Source organism: Colletes gigas, unplaced genomic scaffold (assembly GCF_013123115.1).
Source record: "Colletes gigas isolate AHSC1104 unplaced genomic scaffold, ASM1312311v1 Colletes_gigas_Sc00004, whole genome shotgun sequence".
NCBI lineage: Eukaryota > Metazoa > Arthropoda > Insecta > Hymenoptera > Colletidae > Colletes > Colletes gigas.
Window position 1 is genome coordinate 1,666,814 of NW_025106633.1, and position 12,859 is coordinate 1,679,672.

At 43.4% G+C, this 12,859-nt stretch overlaps 1 protein-coding gene across 1 annotated transcript; it reads right to left on the bottom strand.

Annotated features, from left to right (window-relative positions):
- Positions 1–9,777: 9,777 nt before the first annotated feature.
- LOC122405485 (protein yellow-like) lies at positions 9,778–12,167 on the bottom strand. Its single transcript, XM_043410274.1, has 3 exons — positions 11,493–12,167; positions 10,628–11,034; positions 9,778–10,500 (listed from the first exon to the last, which is right to left on the bottom strand). The coding sequence occupies exons 1-3, from the start codon at positions 11,841–11,843 to the stop codon at positions 10,017–10,019; spliced, it is 1,242 nt and encodes a 413-aa protein (XP_043266209.1). The 5' UTR covers positions 11,844–12,167; the 3' UTR covers positions 9,778–10,016.
- Positions 12,168–12,859: the final 692 nt, after the last annotated feature.

Genomic DNA, 12,859 nt, shown 5'->3' on the forward strand with positions numbered 1-12,859 from the left:
CGAGTTTACTCGATAAATTGCTAAATCATCATTTTATTTACTGTACGTCGATATGCATTGATCTTCGAGTGGGGTGTTTCGTACTCAAATGTATATGAATCTGTTTAAATTATTTAATGGTGGAGGTTTTTAATAAACTTAACGTGGGATAAGAAATGGATTGATTTAAGTGCTGTCTGTGGATGGAACAAACATTTTGCACTCTTGAGTTTACTCGATAAATTGCTAAATCATCGTTTTATTTACTGTACATCGATATGCATTGATCTTCGAATGGCACTGTGGGGTGTTTCGTACTCAAACGTGTACGAATCTGTTTAAATTATTTAATGGTGGAGGTTTTTAATAAACTTAACGTGGGATAAGAAATGGAGTGATTTAAGTGCTGTCCGTGGATGGAACAAACATTTTGCACTCTCAAAAATTGGGTCTTATTTACGTTGATTGGGTCATCCTTTTTAGGTGCGTCGACGAACACGTTGCTGAGGAGTGCATGAGAGACGGAAATAGGGTTGTAAAATGGCAGGAACTTGCACTCATCTAGGATCACCAAGACCATAAACCTAGATGGTCAAGCATTTGAATGAATGACCCAGTATCTGCGAGGGACGACGTTCGGGGATGGTCGAATGATGCGTTAATACGTAAACGTTTACAATTTATAAATTATTTCACTCGAGCTTCACTTTTTACGAATGGTAAACACGGGTGATCACTATTTTTAGTTTGTCGTGTCTAAATTCTACAAATTATAAAACGTCAAATTACCGAAATAGGGAAATTTTGTTATCGTCGCGAAATAATAACGATCAATTACCAATTAAAAATCTATTTGCCCGTAAATCTCATTAATGCGTACACCTAATTACCAGCGAACGCATTACTCGCCCCGTCCGCATTATTAAACAGCCTGGATATTTACTTTCGTGGCGTTCAAATTTGTTCGAAACATTATTTAAGTTTCTCTCGACTGTCGCGTATAATGCACGAATCAAACACGATGAAAGAAAGTACGCGTTCGACGTGTTTCGACGATCGTTGATTAAACCTATCGTGGGCTCTTTTAAAACTTGCACCGGAGTTTTCCCGCAACTTTCGTTCGCCTAAACTTGTACGCGTTCGCCATAGAAACGCGGCCGACAAATCCATCAAACCGAGCCGGTCGATCAATTGCCAATGACTCGCCGCTATTAAACATATTCAATGAAGTAGCGATTGACAAGGGACGTATTCTGTCATCGACAGGAATTGTGCGACGCGTCGCGTTTCAACGGCAGGGAGACGCGGGAAAATTAATCATGCCACAGCGTTTCCACGATTGATGGTCGCCGCCTGACTCAAAAACCAACGAATATTCGAGGACCGCGGTCTGATTTCTATTTTATTGTATCGTCGGCGCAGTGAGCGCAGGCCGCTCGAAATAAATAATACGGAATACATCGTCCCTAACGCGGCCGTGCTATTCGCTCGTCCTCGTCGCGAATAGAGCCCCGGGGAATTACGCCACGAAGATCTGCGAGATGGGTTGAGTTGACGTGGTAATACTAGTTATCATCGCACTGATTGCACCCATACCTCCCGCCGTCGCCACCGCCGCTACATCCATCGACTATCTTCCACTGGAACCTGCACCTGACCCGGTGAATTTCCATCCGAGCTATTCATTACGACTATCCTGCAGCGATCGTTCCTTTCGCGATATATCGATGTACGAAAATTGGCAGACGGCACGGTAGCTCGCGGGACCCGTTGCAGCTATCGCGGATTTCCTTCCAGCTCTCTTTATTCCCTGTCGAACTTTCCCTCAATTCGTGAAAAGGAACGGTTCACGCTGCCACGATGAATTATTTAAAAGTATATTCGAAACCTGTGCAAACAAGATACCACCGATCCATTCATACGCGCTGATTGCACATCCAGTGTCGCCGAATACGAATCTTTAAATCATGAACTGTGTTTTCATTTTTACGACAATGACAGATGATAATTGAAAGTATTTTCTGTACGTGGCCAGCAAGATCATAGTTTTTTCTGAAATGCATTTATGTATGCAGTGTGAGTCCGCGAGAAGTTGGCGGGTCTGATTGGTCCCCCACTCTAGGTTAGAGCATGACGAAAGTGGGGATGGGCGGAGCAAGCACCACTTGTCAACTTTTGATGGATGCACAGTAGGCACTCGTAAGGAAAGACTCGAGTGAAACCGTCCAGTTATTTTATTATTCGAATGTTCTATAAGCTAAATTAGTGTTGAAAGCATAACTTGTATTGGGATGGAAGCGAAACAAGATATCCATGGCGTTCATATCCCATAAATGAAGCAGTTTCGAGCGACGTCATTATTCGAGCTAGGAATTAGAGTAATAACTTGGATCGTTAGCACGTTAACAGCCAATTTTCCACTATTTTTATTGCCCATCGTCCCCGAAATCAATCTCGAATACCAGTTAGACTCGGTACCTAACATTCTGGTATTGTTTTGGAACAATATGGTACGATTAAACTGACCGTAGCGTTCTTCAATGGCGCAATGATTCCGATCGGGAACACTATTGTTGCATTAATGTTCTACTGAAGTTTCGTTTTATCACGTTCTACGCGGAGGAAATTTCAGACTAGAATTAATTTCAGTGAAGACGAAGTTTGTATTACTTGAAAGAAGTTAACAGTGTTAACACTCCATAACGTCTTGTAACTTTGAAGTTACATGCCCATATATAGAGAGTTTCCAGACATTAATGGCTACCAACATTCGACAAACGCTGTAATTCGTTATCTAAACTTTAAAATGAAAAACTATTGGAACTTCGAAAACGGTTTATAATTATATTGTTAAAGTTCTTAAGTTGAATATAATGAAATTCACGACCTTTGTAGAACCCACCAAAATCTCCACCTGCACAGCAACCGGTACAAGTTTTGACTACAGTCCTCCGCGAGCGAAACAGTAGACATTTATGAAGCTATAACAAAACTTTTACTCTTACCCGATGCTGCAAACCTGCGAATTCAATCTCGTAAAAGAAACTCTGAGAAAAGTCAAATTCTAACTTCTTCGCCTCATAAAAGTGCAATAAAACGCGAAGAAAATTTTAAAAAAGGATCAAGATGAGAAGGAAAATGTGAACAAAATTTAAAAATTACAAACCGAACGAAAGAGAAGCAGAGTTTTCCAGGCATACAGTCTTCTGTTTTAAATATTAAAAGCGGCGGAAACACAGAAATAGAATGTTACCATAATATCGTGGAAAAATATCTAAAGCGGCGGAAAATGCAAAACATGGGAGACTTGTAAATTGTAATAGATGTTATCTGGACTACAATTCTTATTAGTATGTGTAGTTCTATTAATGCAGTTCTGATACATATTTTCCTGGGAAAAAAATCTATTTAGACAGAAAAAGTACAAGATTGCGAAACTATACTGGCACTAATACGTTACATTTTTAAACCAGAATAACTTGTAGAAAATGGCCAAGCTTATCGCATTTCAAACAACATACGCTTAATAAGTAAGCAGAAGCTGTGTCGTTATTTTATGGGACAGATAACGGACCAGGAAATTAGACGACTGTCATTTATTTTATTATTCTGCGCAAAGTTATACAACCCAACATTATATAAATCATACCAAAGTTTACGATCGACGTTGCAAGTGCAGCAGAACGTCGATTATCAGAAACAATAGACACAAACACCTTTGATAAAACAACACGAGAATCTAAGTTCTATGTACACAAATATAGTAACAGGTGTTTAATAGTCTGTGTCCAATAAATGAAAAAAATGAATCGTATCATAACTTTCTAAATTATGCGTATCGACCGCCACTGGTTTTGTCGCGTTTCCAGATCAGCAACCTGTCTCAAACGAAACCAGTTATATCTACAAGTTTCTACAGCTTTTCTACTATTACTGTTGCTCGTTAAAAATCAAACTTCGCGACCCTGAGTCCTCTGATCGAGATCGACGTCTACGTAGATCAGAGGAACCTATTCGTGCCAAATTCACATAGTTTCGTGATGTTTAGTCGAGACTTCCACAAATTTGCAAAATCCCTGCACTTAAAACGGTGTCTCGACCGACGTACGCATTTGTTTCGCGAATAAATACCTCGTATAGATCGATACGGTTATTTATTTACGCTGGAGACGCGGAGGCGAAATTTATAGGTCGCGCCTTGAAGCGCGGTAATGCCTAGGTAAAGCCCGTTTGATGTCCCGGGTAAACAAAAGTGAAAACAACAGCAGATATCAGCGGATTGCGTAACGACGCCGTATAAATAACTGACGTTCCGGTGTGTGGGCGTGTGGGGCGTCGAGCGCCAGGGTACGATTACCAAAGCGCGGGGTATCATCGATGGCCGACGCGCTTGTATCCGAAAGCGTCGCGGAAAAAAGACGGAAAGGAAGCCGGGCCAGCAAAAAAGGTTGCGTCACCGGGCGTTATTTGCGCTCGTAAACATGACTCGGCGCGCTCGCACGTCCGTGGCGCGCTCGCGGCAAAGGTAACGAATGGGAGAAGTCGAAACGGCCACACCTTCCTCCGAAATGCGCTCTGAAACCTCGCTGGTGCTCACTGTCAGCTCCTATCCCTCTTCCTCTCGCCTTCCACCGACGGGCGCAACGTTCCATGCTTATGTAGCTACGTACGTACGTGTTTACGCTGTGAACGCGCCTCGCCAAGCGGAACTAACGATAACGAACGGTTACGAATGTAAGGGACCGGTTCGCAAAGCAAACGACATTTCAACCGAGCGTTCCGCGCTACTCGTGCAAGAAAAGAGAAAAGGAGACGGAACGACGCTCGGCCACGCAGAAACGGATGGATGGAATCTTCGATAGACAGCGCCAAACGATGCGGTTTGGTTAAAGGATTCGAATATCACTGATCTTCGTTAGAAATTGTTTTATTTTGCGTGAAATCTATAAATTGGATCTGGTTTGGTAGAGTAGGTACTGTGCACGGCAAGAAAGAAGTCACTTGCCCCGCCCACTCCGCGTTGACCAATCAGGCTCGCGCCCCATCCAGTTAGCCGTGTACAGTGCATGGATGAGATCGAATATCTATAGATGATTGTTTGTAACCTTTACAGTTTAGTATTAGAGGAATCCTAAGCCACTCGAACGAATGTTATGTTTCTCTATTGTCTTTTGTATTAACTATATAACTGGACACCCAACGATGATCGAACTGCTTTAATAAAGAAAAAATTAGTGTCTTCAATTTAAAAAGTATTAAAATATCCTGACTTTTCCGTCAATTTTACAAATATTTGCATATATTCCGAATCGGGAAACTGCATAACCGCAATTACACAATGTCTTTGGATTTACATAATTTACTGGACATAAATCTCGTCAATCTTAATGACCAGTTACGTTTCCCGTCCTATTATTATTAAATAACCAATTTAATATAACTGTGACGTATTGTTACGTAACGGAGTCACGTCAAAGTTTCTCTGTGGCCAATCTGGATACGGTTCACTTCCTGCTCTCTTACCTTTAGAAGGTGTCTCTAATTGTAAGTGAACGTAAACGCTACGGAGCGCGATAGGAAGAAATCATGTAGTAATAGTGCTCTTAGCTACGTTTCATATTACCGCTAGATAAGTTACCTCAGAAGCATCTTTAAATCTTGTTTTAATAACCAAACTGTTTACGGGAGCGTAATAATCAAGATCCTCCAGTATTCCAAGCACACGCAACTTCTTTGAAACTTTTCCCTGATTTTGTAATACGTTGCATACTGTTATCAGCAATTCCATAAAATATTCGATACTAAATCTTATCGTCATGGTTTTTCGCACATATATTATACGTGTTTTCATCATCCTTGAACAAAAGAGATTGTTCTCGTTAAGACAGAAAACTAAACCTTATCTCATATTATATTACACATGGATTATATATTTATTTATGAAAGAAGATTAGTGTGGTCTTTATTCCTTCTCTATGATATTTCGAATCCACAAAAATGCCATAATATAACTTTGCATTGGATGTGACTCTTGCCTTCTGAAACATTTTTGGCCCCACCTTGGATTTTTAATAATGAATTTTTTTATCGACAGTGCGTAGGAATTCGGTGGTATGTGTATTCACCAAAAATGATTGCAATTGATCCCTGTAACTAAAAATAATTTTTTCAAAATGATTTGAAACTTTTTAATTTCGTTGAAACTTTGTCCAGATACTGAATTTTTTTCTTGAAACTGCGTAGGATTTTGGGGGTATGTGTATTTACCAAAAATGATAGGAATTGACCCCCACAAAGGAAAATAATTTTTTCAGAACGATTTGACATTTTTTTTTTCGCCAAAAATTTAGGCACCTAACCCCTGACAATCATTCTTAGATATTTGTTTTTGTTGACTGTAACTCGAGCTAGATCTTTCAATGGGCGCTTCACCATTGACTTCTATATTCTATATTACATATTATTAGTATAAATAAACAGGAGAATTTTGGATATGCTGTGATATTATCGCAGAGGCTGTTCGTTGCAACATCCACAGTCATCTTTAAACGTCTGCGTGAACTAATGGTGAAGCCGGTAACTAGGGTGTAGCAGTTAGTTTATGGAGACCTTCCACTGGCCTGTTTCGGAGTGGTCAGTAGTACCTGGCCGGCCATTATCGCCCACTTGGATCGCAACTAGCGACAGCAACAACGGCAATACGGCAACAGCAGTGCGGCCGATGTTCGCGTTCCCGTAGCCGTTAGCGCCGACGTTCTGGCTGGCAGACGGTGGTCGGTGGTCCAGGTTCCGACCAGCGGGTGCAGCTGCATTGAGCCGAGGCAAGATAGTAAATTACACGTTGACTAGAGCTGACAACTGCAATGCATGCCACACACCGGCGTACACGGGCCTCTGCACGAGATGCCGTGTGTTTATGCGGCCGGTGAGTCCGGCACTGTCAGCCCGTCTAGGCCACTCGGTGAATTATAGATGAGCCGCCTTAATAAAGACAGGAGAGATGCCCGAAATTCTCCCGACGTTCCATCGCGGCAGGAACTCCGCGTTCCTTCGAACGGATACCACCGCCGCGAGCCCGTTCTCTGGAAGGTAGCGTGAGAGCGGCGTTTAGGTTCGCGAACACGGCAATCCGTTCGCTACGAAACGCGCGCGGAAGGGCAAAAGTCGGTGAAAAACAAAGTAATTTACCGGACGCGGGTAGCGTAGAAGAGCCGCGACTGTGAAATACACAGTTAATTTCGCGATTAAACTTTAAAATTTCATTCCCGGCGAACGGATACGTTTAACGCCGCCGCTTTGTCGCGCGTTCGTTTTATCCCTTAATTGGAAAACATTCTTTTGCGGGAGAACGCCGCCTGGCTTCGGTGAATTCGAAACGCCGCGGTCAAATGTATAAAATAAATAATGTCGTTTCAGTCTTTCGAAACTTTGTCTTGTATGGAACCTCTAAAAATTGAACGTTCGAACCCAACGTATCGAGAATGAATATGAATTCTGGGGCTGAAGAAGTTTCGCGGAACAACGTGGCGATAAATTAGGTCGACTCGCGTTAGCAAGTTTACCGGGAAGGATGCAAGTTTCCCGGCGCTGCAAAGAGTGCATCTTTTCTTTCTCGTTTGGCCTTGTATCATTTTACGGACACTCGTTTCAGGCAATGAGTGTAACTCGCGTACGCGCGAGTATCAGTGCCAAACAGTGGTAGTTATGTATATTAGGGGCAGTAAAACTGATGCAAATTTATTTCGAAATTCCGCCGGTGTTCTCGTAAAGTTGTTTTAAAAGTACCCTCGTAAAACGATTTGAAACCTTTTCTTCGCGCGCCGTGGACGCGTAGCCCACGGTAGAGACTTCACCGCTGACGCCTATCACCTCTTAAGTAATTCCACGTCGTGCCCTTAAGGTAACGAGTTCGATCGTGAAAACGTGCTCACGGGCGGATCGTTCGCGGTCAACGGCATATACGGTCCTTCCGATCTGATCGCAATATTTTATAATGCCTCGATACGACGATGGTATATATTGATCGACGCTATAACTCAGTCAGCTCCACTTTACGAAATCGCGTAAAAAGAATATCGAACCCCTCTGTCGCCATTTTACGGCTGCTGTTACCGTTGACTTTTTACACCCTTCCTTATTAACGTCTTCATGATTATGTTCGTACGCAACACATAAACCTTTCGTATGTTGCCTACTCGATTTCGATTCGAGACGGTCTTGAGAATTACAACTTCTCTTACGGGGCCATCTAGTAGCTCTGTAGATTCAGCTATTTATTGTTTACTTGGAGAATCAATTGCACTTTTAGACGAAACATCAATTAACTTTGGTATATCTTTTAGTTTAATGATTTTGTGGCGATGCCTCCCGCGCTCGCCAACAAAGGGCCACTCTCAATCTGTACGTTTCTCGCAAGCACTCGACCGACCTTCCCGACTGACCATTAAACGTAAAATACCTAATAGCTTTCCCGGACTCAGACCATATTACGACCAAGAGATACACTTGTTTTCAAACTATAAAATAAATTTCACGCGATGGGAGTGAAAATAATTGCCCCGAAGATAAAAAATAAATTGCAATTGGAGTAGCCACGAACGGAAGAGAATCTTGGTAAAGTTCTGGGGTCTTTCTTGGAACAGCGCGGGTTAGGTCGGTTATCAACGGTAAACCGACCAACGCAGGAGGTTTTCTGCTGCCATACGTGCCGGAATAGGCTGACGCGGGGATGAGTGGGAGGGGCAGAAGGCACCGAAGGGGAACGAAAATTTAAGGGCAGCCGTATATTATCGCGACGAAGGGGTTGTCTGAGGTTAACTGCCAGAGCTTCGCAAAGGGTGTGGGATCGGGGTAGTGTTGAGGGGAGCTAGAGAGGCGAAGCTGTGCCATGAATATGCCGCCATTAGTCACACGCCGAACTGCGCTGTAGAAAGAGAAGTAGGTGACACGAATTTCCCAGCATTGCGCACTCTATTGGTATCCCGAGAGTGCCGCGGCCGTAACACGAACAATTCCTCGTGAATGCGCATTTATCTCAACCAGCTCCCCCCCCCCTTCGCCCACCTCCGACACCCCCGGTTCGACCTTGCGGCACCCAAAAGGCTGATAAAACTTCCTGAAATCGTCGCCGTGGACGGGGGCAGAGGATGGGCGTCGATTTCGTTGTCCAGGAAACTTGCGACGACGTCTCTCGCGCGACACCTCTCTGTCTCCGTTGTTCACGCGTCGGATATCCACCACCCGCGTCGAAACATTCGAGCTCTTACTGACGCCCCTGTCACGGCCAGACCTCGTCGTTACATCTCAAAAGGCAGCAATGAAACGGTTAACTAAATTGCTACACGCCGGCTGTCGCTCGCAGAAACTGCCCCCCCTCCTACTTTTGCGGCTTATTCTCTCGGGGATATCCGAACGGTCCTCCGCGTTTGGTTACTGGTACGGTCTTTGACAGAAAATCTCCCCAAGAAAAAAAAACAAAGTAATCGGAGTCGTTAACGCGGTCATTCGTTCTGTCTGTCGAAAGCGGTCAGGCTTTGGTCACAGGGGCTGGGTCATACGATGCTCGAAGGGTGTCTTCTGGGTAATTCACGTCCAAAAATCGATTTCTTTTGGCATGTTTTTAAAATTTCGAAGCTTGGAAATGCATCTACGAAACCATTTTTTGTTTTTAAATTGAGATTCGGGTTGTGATTGTATCCCTGTCAATCGAAAACGCAAGAAAATCCTCGTGAAACTGCTTTCGTAGGTAAAAGAAACGATATTTGTAAATAATTGTAAAAAAGTTTTATTAAAGCCACGTACACAATTGGAAATAAATTATTTTCGTTCTCTGTCTTCGGTTACTTTTTAAGCATTTGGTTTCGAACAACGTCAGTATACATTGCGCAAGGAATTGTTATTATTCGAAATACAACTTACTCGCCGAAGGGCACCGACAAATAGATTTTTATCCCTGATGCGATCTCGCGTTTCGCGTGAAGATGCGTGCGGAGGAACTCTCGTGGTAAATTCGATTAGGTTAATACGATTTACCCGATTTATACCGTGTGCCAGGAGCTGGTATCGGGGCTCGTGTGTTTGATGCCGGAAGGTTCGCAATTTGTACCCCTAATAATATCGTCGACCTTCCCTCTGATTAGGCGGAAGTTTGTCTCGTTAGGTTTTAGGGTCATATTTATCGTCTTTTGTAATCTGTTTGTGTTGAACCACAATTCTTCCTCGCCCTGATTGTTCACGATTACTTTGATACCGCTCACGTACTGCAGCGTCAATTCGTCCTGAGCAATTATTACGACGTTCTTCGGTGTAAATGGTTTCTCAATGTTCCAACAAGCGACGGCCGTTAATTGGACTAACTGGAAAAATATCACGCCTCTCCGAGAAGTTGCTTGGACACCTGCCTGGCTCGCTCGCCTGTGATTCGATTGGTACACGATTGGCTCCTTGTATTTACTTAGCGCCAACGATTTCGTGTCCGTAAACTTTTGGTAGTAGCTAGCCAAAGAGTTGAAGTAAAGATACCTGAAAATTACACGGCCATTACGATCGTTTCGTGATTGATACCGTGAACTTCGAACAGGTTTCACTTTGTTACAAATAATAATAATATAGTCGAGACGTTGATTAAGTGACCGTGCAACAAATGTACCTTTCGTTGAAAAATCCCCGCGGTGACAATGACATTCCGAGTGTGCCGTCGGTTAAATCGAACGTTTCTCCAGCGATCGTGATGAACATGGCATCGTCGTCCGGGCCAAAAGCATTTCCGCGTGTATTGTTTACACGCCAGGACTGATCGTGACCTAAGTCATAAATCAGTAGCCCATTTTGATCCACGTCCGCCACGTACAGATAAGTATCGAGACACGTTTTTCCGACATCGACGATCGGCGTAACTAATGCTGCCTTCCCATACAACACTTGATCATCCGGTATAACGTATTTATGGATCATCTGATCGGTCGCTAGATCGAAGATCAATATTTTCGAAGGACAAACAGCGTTCGAGCTGATACGGCCAGTATCCACGACCCACAAACGGTTACACTCGTCTATCTGGACAGTCGATTTTGTTCGTGTGCTTAGCGAGGGCAAAAAAGTACTCGTGCAACGATTAATTCAAAACAAAAGTTTATAAAATAAATATTCATACGGCCGTCTTAAAAAGATCTGAATGAAACCTTGTAAAACACTTCCGCAAATGTCGAAATAATTTATTTAATTGGATTATATAAACTTTCGTTTGAAGCACGTCGTTGCACGAATATTCCCATCGTTCTTAGCACGTTGACTATCGAGCAGAATTCTTATTTAATAAAAGTTTCCAAATTTTTTAAACAACTGTATGTGTTTGTAAAATTGATGAAACGATCGAGAAGCCAACGTGCCAAGTATCCACTCAATAGATTCGCTAAACTATTTCATCGCACAGTTTCCTGCAAACTTGAAAATTCGTTAAGAGCTCGTGCCACTGAAATTTTCCGAATAATTGCACTGATCATCGCGATATTTACCGCCAACCTATAAACAGATATTAAGCTGTTGCAATTGAACGGCGTGAACCAGGTCCAATCGGGATAGGGAACCAGCAAAGGACCGCCGTAGCCTGCAGCGGTTGTCACCAGCGACAAAGTGATCGGTACACCATCCAGCCATTGCGGACTCGTCACGAACACGCGACCGTATCTGTCAATGTCGACGTCCTGCGTGAAGGAATTGCCCAACGTGAAGTTTTTCCCGGTCAAAGGAATATTCGGCCAGGCCCAGTCCAAGTACTTCCATTGAAAAGCGACTTCGAGCCTCCCGCCCGCGCTCGCACATTCCAGGGACCCGAACACGAGGACGAAACTTAGGAACAGCACCATGTGAACGATCAGAAACTCGAAAACGACGCGACACGAACGATTTCGAGACGAATTTACAACGAAACCGACGGAATTCGCGTACTCGTGGGAACGGTGGCTTCGGTCGAGTTCGCGATTCAAAGTACACTGCTTCACGGAGCGGCGGAGAAACGTTCTTGACAGTAGAATTACTACCACCCGGACTGGCCACTTTCCCTGCTGATACGACTCGAAAGTGCGGTTCACCTTGAACTGGATATTAACGGAACGGGCCGATGTGTTTCACGATCCAGCCGGTCATCGGGAAACGCGCGTGGATCGTGGAATCTGGCGCGAGAACTAGGAACTTGTTATCCAGGAATAATAGACGAGCGCAAGGACGTTACCTTGTGCATCATACATGATACGAAATGAATAAATTATATACTGGAATTACGTAACGCCGGAACAGTGCGTGCAATCGCGTCTCGTGCAACTATGTATCCCTTTCGATATTTCCAATCACCGATTAGGATTTACATACGGAGCTGGTTACGTAACAAAATACGTATTTGAGGGAATATTATTGGAGCAATTGTAGTAAAAATTAATTCTTTACGATCGAAGATGCATCTTGATCTCATGGTCAATCTAATTCACGTAACGTGTTCAATCGGTATTAATTACGCCTCCATTAATGTAGGAACGAGGCCACTTCCTACGCGTCTTCCCAGACGTAACGTTTCTTCCTCCAATATCGTGGAAATTTAACATTTGTTATAGTAAGAAAAATTCTAATATGTTCCTGGTATAACAATTGTCAGAAGTGTGAGCAGAGGGCGCGTCGAAACGTCAATAACGAATGCTCACGGAATGTGGTCATGAACGCATTAGCCACTGCGTGATCAGAAACTGGATCAGCTATTTGGAAACGGTACACGCCCACCTGAAACAGAGCCCGGGAACTATTTTCGTGCAAATTCCCAAATACAACGAAAGTTATTACGTTTGTCTTCGATTACGGAATCCTTCTCGCGCAAATTAAAACTTTGCGGTTT

What these genes read in the sequence shown, in the direction of transcription:
- LOC122405485 (XM_043410274.1), bottom strand. Translation starts at nt 11,843, where the DNA reads ATGGTGCTGTTCCTAAGTTTCGTCCTCGTGTTCGGGTCCCTGGAATGT. An exon ending in TATCTGTTTATAGGTTGGCG is followed by an intron (nt 11,035 to 11,492) that starts GTAAATATCGCG and finishes TCGACTGTCCAG; the next exon opens with ATAGACGAGTGTAACCGTTT. An exon ending in CGGGGATTTTTCAACGAAAG is followed by an intron (nt 10,501 to 10,627) that starts GTACATTTGTTG and finishes TGTAATTTTCAG; the next exon opens with GTATCTTTACTTCAACTCTT.